Consider the following 14,398-nt stretch of genomic DNA (forward strand, 5'->3'; position numbering starts at 1 on the left):
GCTGGGCAGCGGCTGGGTGTTCTCTTTGCTGGGCATACTGCTCGTTGTGCTGGTGTATGCAGCACAGTGAAGTGGGTATTGAAGGCAGTTTTGTGCCCCAAGGGGTCTCCGAGTACAGCAGGATTGCTTAATAGTGCTCTCTGGCTTGTTTCCATAGTAAAAGAAGGGCTTGATGCCGGGTCGGAAGCGGCTGTGGCAGTTCGTGGCACGGCTTGCTGGGAGAAAGCTGGCTGAGCGCTGGGTTGTTGGTAATGTGCTGTTTGTTTCTGTGCCTGCCTTAGTTCTTGTCCCTAGAGCCTCCTCCTTCTCCCCAGAGGAGCCTTCCTGCAACATCTCCCTGTTGGGCTGTGGATTGCACGTAGCTACTCAGACCAACACTGAAACGGCAGGCTCTGTCCTGTTGGGAGTCCCACGGTGCCTTGTGTCTCGGTCCTGTGGGATGAAAACGTACAAAGCAGGGAGGGGGACAGTGAGGAGGGCTGGCACAAGAGTGCATTTGAGTTAATCTGCGTGGTTGGAGTCTTTCCAGGGAGGACTGGGTGAGCTGGACCCGTGTGCAAGGCAGGGTGGGAGCGCTCCTGCCCTGGGGAGCACTGGAAGCAGCGAGCCCCTGCCCGCTCCCATCCCATGTGCCTTGGTAGAAGCAGTGTTGGACCAAGGTGTGTGTTTGCTTTATTCCCACTCCTGTCTTGCCCGGGCTCTCCACATGGTGTTGCTGATGTGTGGCAGTGGCATTCCCAGGGGGTGGTTTTGCCCTGCTGTGCTTGGTGGGATGGTGCCGAGCACCTGCAGGGGCACCTTTTGGTCCCCACAGTAAGGCTGAAACCTCGGTCACCTTTCTCAGCAGCAGCACTGTTCTCCTGGCACAGCTTTTCCCTCTCTGTGCCCACAGCTGTTCTGGAAGCAGGAACAATCCCGGCTGCCAGCATCTCATTTAATGTGATTCCCATGAGAAGAAATCCGTTTACCACTAAGGAGGATTTTGGTCCCTTTCTGAGCCTCAGCCCATCTGGTCTTGCAGTGAGGTGTTCTCTTTGTGTAAGAAGCCCATGGGTGTCTTTATTAGGGTTTATCCCAGAGTTTCCTTTCTTCAGTGTGCCATTCCAATGTGCTTTGCTTCTCCAGCCTCTTCTCCTTCGCATCTACTCAAATTGAAGCACTTTCTTGCTTTCAGCTTTCTTGACTGCCTGCTGATATCCCCTCTTGGTTCTGTGCTGTTTGCCAAGATGCTGCTTTCATCTGATACATCTCATTAACTTAAATAAGCTGTATCTTCTGCCTTGTCTTGACCACCTTGTTTGCTTTAGCTTCATGTTAACAGCTGTCTAGTTCTCGCTGCTCGTGGACAGGTTTCCAGCACCCCTGGATTCCTGCATATCGATGCTCCATTTGATTTTCTTTGAATCAGCATCAGGTGCTCACCTTAAGAGTGCAGCCGAGACACCTCCACAGTCCCAAGGAATTTCTGGGCACCTTGCATCAGTTGCTAAGAAAAATACAGAAAGAAGCAACAAATGCCACCACGTTTTGTTGGGTTTTCCTTTGTATTCCTGCAGGACGTGCCTTGTTTCGCCGACTCCTCATGTTCCTAAATGGTGCCACTTTGTGTGTGTCCTTTGCTGCAGAGGAGATGCTGCCTGTACCATTGCTTTTCCTTCCTTCCAAGAGGGAAGTCGGAGGGGGTCGGGCAGTGTGCTGGTGGGTGCAGAGATTTCCTGGACTTGGCTGACACTGTGCATGTTCTCAGAAGCCTTGTGTGTGTGTTGGTGCTGGAAACCAGCGTGGTTTACCCAAGGGCCTGGAGGCTGATGAGAAAAGAAAGGGCTGGCAGTAATGAAGGAGAATTGCTACCGGCAGAAGGGATGCTGGCACGCTTCAGCCTCCGCGTCAGATCTGGTGCTGCTTGTTTGCCTCCTGTCGTAGGAGGTGGGCTTGGGGAGGGGAATGACTTGGTTTTTGAGCTGATGGAGCTGTGTGTATGCTCCCGAGTGTGTATGCTGAGACCCCCCCCCGTGTGCTAGTGGGGCTCTCCTCCACCGGTCGCACTGAAGAGAATTGTTTTCAAAGCAAACTCTAATAAATGTGGTTCTAAACCACAGAAACACAATCTGATGTCAGTGTGAGAGCTGCCCACGTGCCTGGGTACCCTGAAACGCAGTTCAACTTCATGTTACCAGCTCTTTAGGGAGTTACTCAGAGTCATTCCAGTGCCATAGCTGCATACAGACAGGATGAGAATCAGCTTTATAGCTGGTGGTGTTCAGGAGGAATTTCCTGGCGTGTGCTTGAAACAAGGAGGGATGGGCTTCCCTCCCTCCTCATTTTATCAGTTCTTGTGTGCTTTGTGGCTTCTGCGGCGTGGTTCTGGTTTTTCTTACGCTGAATGCATAAAGGCTGGAAGAGTGGTTCAAAACAGGGGTTAAAGAAACAAAGTCTTAAACCCCCATAGCCCTGTGAGCTGTGTATGGTGCACAGAGCCCGATTGTCCCACCAGGCTGCTCCCGGGATGCGTGTCTCGGAGCTGCTTTGTCACTGGCAGCAAAGCAGCTGCCTTCAGGCATCAGAGGGACCTGGACTGTGGTGGTACAAGACCTGCTCCTGGCTTCTGACTTGTGCTCACGGCCTGGGACCTTTCCTTGTGGTTTAGCCCACATTTTGAGGAAATCAGCATTAAAACTCGCTCCCCTTTTGCCTTGTGCCATAGCTGTGTTAAAGTGAAACTACAGCCGACCACGTGGGCCTTGCTTTAAAGCCTTTTTGTCTTTCATTTGCAGAATGTTGGTGTGGATCGGTCAAGAGAAGAAGCTTTGAGGACAGTGCCCAACCACCTATAGCTCCAGTTCCCAGGGGGGCCACCCTTCCTCCAGTGAAAGAGTGGGAATAGCAGCTCAGGTCCAGGAGGATGGGGAAGGTTTTGCTGAGTGGGCTGGAACCAACGCGCCTCCCCTTCACTTGAAGACTTTTGGGATGTGATTCGGCTTCTTTGGAGCAAACCTGTAGTTGTGGATAACTCCCAGTGCCCAAAGGTATCAGTGAAAAGAGTGATGGGAAGCAGAGTTGGGTTTAGACTTTTTTGTATGTAGATTTGTGCCGTTTCAGTGTGGGGTTTTATTGCTCATCGTGGACACTACGCGCTGGTTGGTGCCCGTGGCAGTTTTGCTGTCAGATTTTAATTAGATGCTACTTTCTTTTTTTTAAGTGTTTTTCTAAGAGTTCCTCTTATTTGTACTGTGAATGATTGCCTGGAATTACACAGGGATGTTGGCTGGCGTATTTACCGTAGGTGAAACTGTACATTTTGAGCATTGGAGGCTTCGTGTTGCACAACTGCTTGAAATGGGCAGCCCTGGTAGCTTTGTGTGTTCAGTTTGCCAACCACAGCTTAAGTTTTCTGAAATGGGAGGCTTTCCCTTTGGGAAATAGAAGCATTAAAGCCGGATTTGCAGCCTGGAAGGTTCTGGTTTAGCGAAAAGTGAACGTTCTCCAGGGACCAGATGTGTTCTGGAGGGCAGTGGAAGACAGTGGTAAGGGAGGGACGTGAGTGTGAGACCAGCTGGCAGCCTGGGCAGTGGATGGAGAGAGCAGCATCCTTTCTGCTGCAGTTACAGGAGGGGATGAGCAGCTTTTCCGAGGTGGGAAGAGGATTCAGGCTGTCAGGGGCTGGAGAAGCTGCTGCCTGTATCAGTGCTGTGATTTTTTACGTTATTTTAGGCCATTTTTGGAATCAAATTCAACATAAAAGTCTGTGTTTCTCTTTTATAGCCACGTTTATTATGTACGGCAGGAAACAGTACAAAAAGTTAGGTGGAGTTTAACCATTCTAACAGCTCATGCAAGAAAAGCACCAGGTAAATCCTGACAGTACTTTTAACGTGGCACACCTCCCTTGGGCTTTTAAATGTTGCTTTTAGGCTGCTTCTGTCATCCCAGTTCTCTGCTGCTCTTTTATACCCTGTGAAGCTCCAGTGCTAAAAATGGGATTTCCTGTGTCTGTCAAGGTGTATTTTGTACGCGTGTTACAGACAAGGGAGCTGCCAGCACCACTGCTGGCTCTTAGTTCTGAATCGAGATTTGTTCTTTGGTAGTTGGACTGTGTTTTTAGTGAGGACTTCTCTTCAATTACCTGAGCTTTCGCCATGAATCTTGTTGGGGTTTGGCTGTTTCTTTTGCTTGATTCTGTGTGAAACAGCGGGCCCTGGTAATGTAGTGTTGCAGGCAAGGGCTAAGGGGTCTTTTGTTTGTGCAGGGTTTATAAAGTAACGTGCTGCTGTTGTGATTTTACTTTAATAAGCTCAATTCAGCAATGTATTCAGCTCTGGAAGTAAGCCATGCTGCATCGCTGGGCTCTGTTGCAGAAGAGGAAGGTGTAGGGTACAGAACAACCAGGAGCCCTTGCTTCGAGCGCTGCCGTCTAAAGCTTTGAGTGTGCGATCCCTTTGCAGATCATCATTAGTTCAGCTGTGTCTGTTATTGAGTGAGGAGAGAGACCACAGTGATGCTTGGAGAAGTTAATTTATTGATGTGTAGTTAATGAGGCAGAAGTATAGCATTCCCCTTCCTGATTTGAGGTGCGTTCTGCTGTGCTCCACACAGCCCTTGCACTCCCCCAGACCTTCACTGTCCAGCCGTGGCCAGGAGCTGTTAAACAGTTGTTGAATTGAGAAAGTCAGAGTTTATCTGTAGTTACAGAGGGCAGAGCCCAGGAGCTGTCTCGGCAATGTGGGTTTTACCTGCAGCCTGGGGGGCCACTTCCTTGAGCTGGGACCTGGTTGAAGAGATGCAGTGGGAGGAAAAGGTTTCCCCTAATGAGAGCTGAGGCCATGGCCCGCTTCTTCTCACTGGCAAGCACGGCTTGAGGTGTCTCCCCTTTCCCTGTCTTTGTTTTTACTTCTCTCAACTCCGAGGTGCTGTAAAATTCCTTGAGGCTAAATGTTTTATGTATGGTAGGTATTTTCATAGCCTGCTTTTGAATATACTGTGATGAATGTTTTACTAAACTGGGTGTTCAGTAAAAAAGAATTGTGTACAAGTGTAAATAAACTGTTGTGCTGATACTTGAAGAGGAAAAAAAGATTAATGACGTTGTCTGTTGTACATTAGGAAGGTGTTAAAGCCCTGGCTGCATCTGACCCTTTCTAGCTGGCAGGAGCAAGTGTAGACAATGAATGTAGGTTGGAAGTGAATGGTGGATCTCCCTGGGCCATAACCACCTTTTTGGAGAGGCACTGGTAGGAACTGGAGACTACTGTCACTGTCTCAAAGCAGAGTACATCCCCCTCCTGACAGAGGAGGAGAAACCCCTTGTCCTGACTTTGTGTATTTGTACCCGTGTTTATTTTACTGCCTTCTGACTGTTAATGCCCTTGCTAGCTCAGATGCAGTCCTTTCAAACAGGACTGAACTGTCTTTTCTTAAGTTGTTGGCCTTCGTCGTAACCTTTCAGACAAATGTAATCATTTGACCTTTGATCCAAGTAATAAAGATCAAATGCTGTGACAAGTGCTGATGTGGGTTTCTTTCCATGTTCCTTTGTGGCAGCTGAAGTGCCAGGTGAGTGTTCCTGCAGGTCAGCAGCTTTCCACAGCTGTGGAGGAAGGAACTGGAGCCTGGTTAAGAGAGCTTACACATAAGCAGTAAGAATGAAGTTCACTTATCCCATTGCTTGCTTTACTCTGACAAATAATTTAAGTAACAGATTTAGTAATTGAGGAGTAAGTTGAGAACGGTGTTGAGAAGCAAGGGACCTTGCTCCATCCTCGATTTTAGGAGCTGACTGCAAGATGCGTTCTGCAGTAATTCATTAGTTTTTCTTTCTTATTAATGATTAAAAATCAAAATTCACACGTAGATACTGTGATGAAGCAGGATGTAGTTCTGTGCCTTTTTTACAGCTAGTGGAGGGAGCCACAGCTGCTGTGCTAGAAAGAGGCAAACAGGGCTGGAACGAAGATTCTGTGCTTGGCAGTTCAGCAGTTCTCTCTGTCAGACTTGGGAAGTGGCAGCACAAGGTCATCACCTGACAGTCTTCTCCTGGTAAGATGCTGTGATCACAGGGCATGTTCCTGTTAACAGGAGGAACATTCAACATGTTCACAGGCAGCGTGCTCTGCCTGCTGTGGGATACTCAAGCTTATGCTGCCTTAAAGGTGTTGCATGATCAGTGAATCCTGACTCCACGCACTGACTGCTCTCAGTGAGACAGGCTTTACAAACGGGAGGGGTGGCACCGAGCTGTTCCCACGCCATTTTCAGTGTCTGTGTTACTTTTATATGTGATCAGGGCTTGCAAATTACTACTTTTTACTGTAATTTAAAGACAACTGGAGTTTAATTCTGTATTTCTAGAAAGAAACAAATACCATAAAACCATGTTTGAATGAAAGTTTGATGTAACTTTCTTTTAATTGAAGACAAATAAAAGAACTGAGGGCTCAAAACACTTTTTAAAAAGACATCTTCTGTTCCCCAGTGTCTTCTCTCGAGCAAAATATACAGCATATATATTATATATAACATAACTACATTCAAGTACCAAACACAATTTACATTTTCCCCAAATGGAGAAAATAATGCACATGATTCACATACCTTAAACCCAACCATGCATAAAGGAACACTGCCAATAAATCAGGAGCTGGACATAGTTAATCACACAGCTGTGTATTATTCTGAAGTATGGACAACATTGTTGGAGTGCACAACACCGAGCACTTGGGAGTCTTCGGTTTATAACCTTCAAATCTGGTTTAGAGTCCGACTGTTCAGAGACTTATTTGTCCAAGATCTGTTCAAATTTAGGGTTAATAAAAGAGAATCCATCAAATGCAGACTGATCCATGGACTCGATCAGGCTTTTGTCACTGTAAGACAGTTTTGGCTTCTCACTCAGAAATTCTCTGTCAAAGTTGGTGTAGTCGCTCGCTGACTTCTGTTAAACAGAGGGAAGACAGGTAAGTTTGAGACAAACTTTGAATCTCCTCCCAGAACAAACTGCTTAAAAAAGAAAGGGCTGGAAGTTATTTCTTGAGTTCCCCCCTCTTTCCTCCCTGCCTTAATGGAAAAAAAAAGTCTCCTTTTTGCCTGTTATAACACCACTGTAAGGCTGCAGCTGGGCCATTGGTGATTATGAGTTGGAAATAAATAAATGGCAGCAGGTCAGTTTGGGGAAGAACCACCTGGATTTGTGATAATAACCTGAAGATTCTTTCTTTATTGACAAAAGCAATGCAGCAGTTAAATGCAAGCCCAATGTTCCTCGCCACTAACCCCATTCTTAAATTTCCCAATGCATTTCCTCTGCACTTGTTCAGAGAACAGAAGTGATGCCCCACGGCAGCTGCCTGTGTCCAGATAAAAACATCTGTGCATGTTTTATTACAGTTCATGTTGCTAAAGACCATATTTTACACTCTGAACCTCCCTCCAGGGGTTACTGGTTGTGGTATCCATATGTTTCCAGAGTTCCTATGGGAATATGCCACATGAAGCCCTATGGGACAGCAATCCTCCACTGTGTGTAAGTACGTTTTAAAGACACTGTGTAACATTCTACCTGTACCAGTAACAGGTTGGAGGGAAACTGGTTAGGATTTTTAGCCAGGTAAGACGAAGCAGCAGCATCCTGTGGTGATGCAGACTACGAGTAACACACAGTCTGCTCTCAAAATGTGTTCTCAGGTAACATTCATTAGTCGTGTAAATTACAAGCACTTCCAGGTTCAGCACAAAGAATGTGTTTTGCCCATTTGGAGACTCTTGGATGAGTTAGAAACAGCACAGAATTAATACTTGTACAGAATAGCTGCAGGCAGTTACCACCTCATGTTACTGGTCCTTCTGTGTGGCATCACAGCAGAGAAAAATGCAAAAACTACCTACACTTCTAACACTGAGGAGAATGGATATTGGAGCTATTAGCTGATTTTCCTGAAGAAATTATATCAGTAAAGACGCTCCTTGAGGGAAGACAGTCTTAGTAGGAAGATTTCAGGGCAAACAGAGAAATAGAGTGCACCGTTTTGTAACCCAACCATCCAAAACCAGTGTGGTTTGAGATACTTAACCACCTCTGATAAAATGTGAGGCGAAAACTGCAATAGGATAGGTTAAGCAAGTTAGAGAAATCATCCCTTAACCCATGCATGGCATTTGGGATACTGCTGCGGAACAAAGAACCCCACCACGTACCACTTTTGGCCTGAAAGGTGGGTCCACCTCCCTCTTCTCTAGCGCTGCCCAGTTGATTGTTTTGAAGAAAGGATGGTCTCTGATGTTCCCAGTGACCCCAAGTCGTCTCGTTGGATCCCTTTCAAACAGCTGCAAGAGAAGATACCAGGTGAAGCCTCGTGTTCCTGCTCAAGAGGTAGGTGGCAATGGAAGAATAATAGTTGTACTGCTAAAAGAGCAAAAGCTGCTCACAGTAAACAGAGCACTAGCAATTGATCTTCCCTTTGTAAAAGTAATTTGCTTGCTGATAAACAGCTCCTTTTAAAAGCCTGCATTTGTCCCTTCCTGGACACACACAGCACTGTTACCACTCGCTGATAATCAGTCCTACCTTTTCTAATAGATCTTTTGATTCCTTGGTAATCCAGCGTGGGTAATGAGGGGTGTCCACTCGGATGGACTCAAACAGTTCATCTTCATCATCCCCATGGAAAGGGGATTGCCCAATAAGCATCTCATACAGCAGGACCCCAAATGACCACCAGTCCACGGAGAATGTGTACCTCAAACCCTGCAGGATCTTGTTCCACAGAGGAAGAAACACAAGTAATTAGTAAAAGGCAGTGATATATATAAAAAATAGCCAGAAAGGGGCTTTTAAGAGAGTCTTTAGAAACTGGGGTATTTCAGGGGGAGGGGGAAACCCAGCAATTAGACAAATTGTTGACACTGATGCACATCTGTAGTATTATCCTTGGCTGCTGTTTGTGCAGATGTGGACAGCTCAGGGGACAGGTCTGCTCTCATGCAGAAATTTTCTCCATTAAATAACTGCATACTTGGAAAACATCTCTAGTTTCTTTACAAGATTAATGGAGAAGCAAGTAGTAATGAAAAGTAGGTTGTTACCAAACAGACTTTGACATAATTTATAGCGTTAAAAGCTAACTACCGTATTGGGACTACTTTGCAAATTAGATCAAAACCCCCAGCTATAACTAACATGGAGAAATTAACTTGGTGATATTCCCCTTAGAAGCTGGTTTAATATTGGAGTTTGGTTGTGTGCATAGGCACAAGTCTGTTCACCATCTGTAGTGCAGGTAGATTCATTTTGGGGGAGCCCTTGTGCATACGATAGCTATAAAGGCATAAGGGAAAACCAGCTACTTAAAACCTGAACATTTTAACATTCCAAACCTATCTTTCTTTAAACTTGCAGTTACAGAATATTTACAAACCTTTGGTACCTTCTACAGAGAACCCAGATTTAATGTTTTTTTTTTTTTCTTTCTGTGTGCTAATTAGACTTTTACATTTATGAACTATTGGTCTACAAAGAGAGAATCCCATCAGTGCATTATTCCATTCTGGCAGTGATATACTGACCTCTGGAGCAATGTAGTCTGGGGTCCCACAGAAAGTACTGGCCTTATGATCACCAACAACATTTTCTTTGCACATCCCAAAATCGGCTATTTTGATGTGGCCTTCTTTATCAAGCATCACATTGTCCAGTTTTAGGTCTCTGCAAAAAGGGTTTTAAGAACAAGTGAGCAATTTTTGTATTCTGATGCATGCAGTTTCTTAACTGATAAACACCTCCCATCCATCATACAAAGAAGCTTTTCAAGAAAATGAGCATCCATGAACACAACATGTACAAACCAGTACTTTTGTACTTTGAAGGTGGTAGGGAGAAGGGAAGAATCTCTTGTCAGGATAAATAAGAGGTGTACGTATAGCAGGTAACCTTACAATCCTCAGTATTTGCTTTCAGATTCAGAAGCACACCATGTGCTCCTGTTGCCTCTGGAAGTAGGTGAGTTAATGCCCCACCAGTTGAGAGGGCAGCGCTGCACCAGCTCCACAGCTCAAAACAAGGATTGTTGGATTTTTAGGGCCTTTGGCAGGAGTGTGACTGTTTGAAGGTTGCTCAGCTGTTAATGCTACCTGTGACTTGTTCCTCCTTGCAGCACAAGGGGCTTCATGTGTTGTGGCCGTGGTGTGTGAAATGTCCTATTCATGTCTCTTTACAGAATAACACTGTTCAATCAAGAAAGAGCTTTTCACAGCAGTTTCCAAAAGCTACATTCCCTCCCTTTGACTCTGATACAGTTTTTTGTCCATCTGGCTACAAAAGCACATACCAAGGAGGGCAGGCTGAAGAGAAACTGAACAGCCCTTCTGCTTACCAAGAAAGACTTGAATAGAGCAGATCATTTTACATGAGAACAGGGCTGTCTTTTCTCCTTGCTCACTGAAGTTCCCAGTATTGGCTACTTACACTGCTCAGACGGTGAGCTGGAGCTCGAACCAACAGTCCCTGATCTAATGCAACGCACCATAACTCCTTCCATGTTTGGACATCAGCTGCTGTTCACCTGAGTAAATTGAATATATTTGAGATGGGGAAGACTCATGGTAACTTAGGGCAGTGCACTTCCCTAGCTACAGTTCTAAAATGACCTGCATGAATGTGCACTTACATGCAACACCTGCCTAAAACTGCTCCAAGTCAGGTTCTGTGATTATACTGCCAAACATCCTGCCTGAGACAGAGGGGAAAAAGAGTACAAGTACCTTTGGTTTTGCTGGTGTCGTGAGGAAAACAGTATTTTCTCTGAAAATATTTCATGCTACAAAATTTCCCCCAGGAACATTCTAATTTTAATATAGGAAATTTAACCACAAGCCTAAAAATGCTCTAGAAAAGCTGGGATGGAAGGGTTTTGTGCTGCTGACAACATATCCTGGAGTTCGATCCTTTCCTGTAAAAGAACCTGCAGGAGGCAGTGGGAATACAGCTGGGTACATGAAGCACCTCCCTGGGTTACAGCTGCCTTCTCTGATGGGCAGACAGGCTTGTAAGAACAGTCTTTCCTCACCAAGGAGGATTCCTGTAATGTTCATCCTCCTTACAAAAAAAACCTTTTTTAGTAGTCTCTAACTTCAGAAAATTGCTTTAAAGGATGATGCTCCAACAGATGTTTCCTGTTTCTATGGACAATACCAGAGGTTCTGGGGCACCTTTACCTCAGGCCTTGTGTAACATGCTGAGAAGCACGCAGCCAGTTCTTTGAACCTGTTTGTAACAGAGGTAAGAGCTACCTGAGGAAATAGTCACTAAATGGTGCTCTGAAGCTGGGGTGGGGTGAAAAGGCTGAGAGAAAGGAAACTGAGAGAAAAACTACATGAAAATAAACTTCTGATCTTTTGTAGTGCAGGTATTTACAGCAAGAAGCAGTTGATCAGGATCTGGCTCCTGATGTTTCAACCTGGTGAGGCAGAAACATTAATATTGTGGTTCCAGACAACCACAAGGTTTTCACAAGGCAGCAGGAATGGATAGCCTCAAGGACCCTCTCCCTTGCCTCCAAACTAAATAGACTCATGATTTGAAAGCAGTGTTTAAAAATAACTGAAACAAAAGGGCTTTTGTGTAACATAAATAACAGGCCATCATTCTAGTTGCCAAGGAAAAGACACAGAGATACAGATTTGTCTCAGGCATGTTAATGCCCTTGGAATTGCATCAGATATCTGACAGGCAGCTTTCACTTGTTACATCAATCAGTAATTCAAAGATGCATGAAGTCCTAAGACAATTCACAGTCAGTACTCACCTGTAAATAATGCCTTTGCTGTGAAGAAACTGTAGCCCACATAAAATTTCGGATCCGTAAAACCTGAAAAGACCAAAACATCTTTTAATCTGTCTTGCTCAATTAAACACAGTCAATGCAGCTGCCAGAAGAGCTGCTGTAAGTAGCTCTTCATGGAGTGAGAACTACTGTATGCTTTTAAATACTGTATACCTGTACTTGGATAGCTGGATGCTGCTATCTGCAAGTTAATCCCCTCAGCACAGATCTGTAGTATCTGATACCAAACAGTAGAGGGGGACACGAGAGCAACTTGCCTTAATGCTTCCTTCCACTTCCATTAGGGAACACTCTCCCTGTTCTACTCTTTAATAGTCTTTGTATGTTTTTTTAGTGATATGCACATGCCTTTTGAAAGACAGCTACTGGGAGCTCAGTACTGAGGATTGCTTTAGGAAGGACTGGGCACTAATGGCTAGGGTGGAAACAGACCTCAGTCATCTCCCTCTGCCCCCTTGCAGCAGACAGACTGAAAATAGGATTGCTTCAGAGGCATTCTCCTCAGAAAATGAGGTGATAATCCAGAGGATATGAAGGAAAATGCTAAAAGCATGCTTCCCCCAGAATGAATTAGAAGTTTGGGGTTTTTCTTAATTGAACAAATACAAAACTATTTCTATTTCTGTACAGCAGAATGAATGCTGACCCCAAACTTCAGGAACAGCTGCAGAGGCTGCCAGATGCACAGATGATTGCTGGAATGCAGGTAAACTGCAGGGCTTTATCAGATATCCCACCCGGGGAGGGTGGGAAGGGAGCTTGCCCTGACCTGTAAAGCTGGCTGCTACCCAGCCACTGTTTATGCCAGATGCCCGATCTGATCCCATCTTGTCAGTGTTCCTTAGCAGAGGGCACACTAACAGAAGTTATTTTCAGTCTGCCTATACGACAGCACTGGTGGGTACTGGTACCCTGCACTGTTACTTTTAAGGTCTTGCATGCACCCATTCAGTGATACAATTAAAACCCTCATGCTTTCGGATGAGAGCGCTAGAAACTGACCTAAACAAAAAAAAGTCATAGAAAAAGTAACAACAGTACAGTGGTTTTGCATCTTTTGAATCTTCAGCTCCAGTGAACTTGAAGCCATAGGTAGCTGACACAACTGCACTTGCTGAAAAAGTGCCTACCCATGTTACTAGTATCCTGTGGGACGTACAGGTTACCCCTCTGTACTGTCACATCAAGTTAGCAATACTACTAAGTAATATAAACGTGATGTTTGTCTTTCTCCTGTGCTTTTTCTAGCCTTTTTCTTTCCTAAAGGATGCTGAAACTGTCCCTTTTGTTTTTTGTTGCTGGCTCATGTTGCAGTTTAGTTAGCATCTCTAGGAACAAACATCCCATAAAGTAAAATATCACACTGCATGTAAACTAAGAAACTCTACATGTCATCAAGTGAGTTTCTTCACTGTATTAAACAAGTGCTTAGAAATACCTTTTCAATGATCAGCCACTGAAACTTCAGGGCAGGTAGGTGGTGCAGAACTAGAAGCAGTAAAAACAGAGACTAACATCATTCAAGGAGCTAGGGAATTAAAGGTTATGGTCTTACGTTGCTCTGTAGAGATCAAAACGCCCCTTGTCTTGTATGTGGAACATCAGGTCTCCCCCATTCAGGAACTCCATAACAAAGAACAGATGATCCTGTTTGCAAATAACCAGAGAATGGAAAAATTACTGGTTGTATTGCAGTCATGTATGAAGTAGAGATGTGTGTTCTGGGGACCAAGCTGCCACTTTGCTCCCCTCCAGAGGTATTTATTTCATGCACCCTATAGAGAGCAAGAGTCTCCTATAGAGTTGAGTAGCCTGGTCTTGTCTTGTAAAACTAGACAGCTGATCCTGTATTCTGTGCAGTTCTAGATTTAACAGACACTTAAATAGACTTACTGACTTCTACATGTGACAGGCATCTTTTCTTCCCCTCACCGAGGGAAAAGCTCAGATGAAGGATTTAAGTTAAATTGCCTCTTATTCTAAATTGCACAGATGTTTTTCTGATCTTACTCTGTTCTCATCAATGCATGTGGGGGTCATGCTCATATTTCCACAAGGTTTCTGAACTACTGTACAGAGCACAAGAAAAGGAAATTTAATTCTCACATCACTAAGTCACTCTCGCTTGACTGCTGGTGACAGCATCCATTACAAGGCTAAATCTGTTGTGTTGCTGTCACCACTGGGTTTTTCCTTACCTTTGTCTGAAAAGTGCAGTAGAGATGGGTGAGAAATGGATTTTCCCATGCAAGTGCCAGGACCCGCTTTTCCACCATGGTACATTCCACATCATCATCAATTAGCACCACATCTTTTTTCAGAGCTTTGATAGCAAAAAATTCATTCTTCCCTTTCAGCTCAGCGAGCAGAACCTACAACAGAAAAACCCAAGATGAGATTACAGCACACGCAGGAAACGCTGTTGCTGATGATATCAATAAGGGAAAGTCAAAGGTGTTTGTAGCAGGTGAAGTAACAATTAAAAAAACATTTAAATGGGAAAAATGAGTGAGATGCTGGGTATAGAGATGAGGAGGTGGAGTTCAAGGGCTGTGTAGCACTAGCAC

General features: G+C 44.8%; 2 protein-coding genes across 8 annotated transcripts in view; one reads left to right on the forward strand and one right to left on the reverse strand.

Annotated features, from left to right (window-relative positions):
- The window catches only part of LOC134159389 (6-phosphofructo-2-kinase/fructose-2,6-bisphosphatase 4), a 48,777-nt gene extending 45,714 nt beyond the window's left edge, over positions 1–3,063 (forward strand). For all 7 annotated transcript variants that reach the window (XM_062610255.1, XM_062610256.1, XM_062610252.1 and 4 more), the window contains one exon: positions 2,775–3,063. In XM_062610255.1, coding sequence (XP_062466239.1) covers positions 2,775–2,834 — 60 coding nt within the window. In that variant the 3' untranslated portion in view covers positions 2,835–3,063. The remainder of the gene's footprint in view (positions 1–2,774) is intronic.
- Positions 3,064–6,371: 3,308 nt separating this feature from the next.
- Positions 6,372–14,398, reverse strand: part of PRKCD (protein kinase C delta) — a 65,548-nt gene continuing 57,521 nt past the window's right edge. The window contains exons 12-18 of the mRNA XM_062610260.1: positions 14,030–14,203; positions 13,387–13,478; positions 11,793–11,855; positions 9,556–9,694; positions 8,558–8,746; positions 8,188–8,316; positions 6,372–6,928 (exon numbers count right to left, since the gene is read on the reverse strand). Of these exons, the coding sequence (XP_062466244.1) occupies positions 6,770–6,928; positions 8,188–8,316; positions 8,558–8,746; positions 9,556–9,694; positions 11,793–11,855; positions 13,387–13,478; positions 14,030–14,203 (945 nt within the window). The 3' untranslated portion in view covers positions 6,372–6,769. The remainder of the gene's footprint in view (positions 6,929–8,187; positions 8,317–8,557; positions 8,747–9,555; positions 9,695–11,792; positions 11,856–13,386; positions 13,479–14,029; positions 14,204–14,398) is intronic.

Source organism: Pezoporus occidentalis, unplaced genomic scaffold, assembly GCF_034315485.1.
Source record: "Pezoporus occidentalis ecotype Australia unplaced genomic scaffold, CSIRO_AGI_Poc_V1 ctg145, whole genome shotgun sequence".
Classification (NCBI taxonomy): domain Eukaryota; kingdom Metazoa; phylum Chordata; class Aves; order Psittaciformes; family Psittacidae; genus Pezoporus; species Pezoporus occidentalis.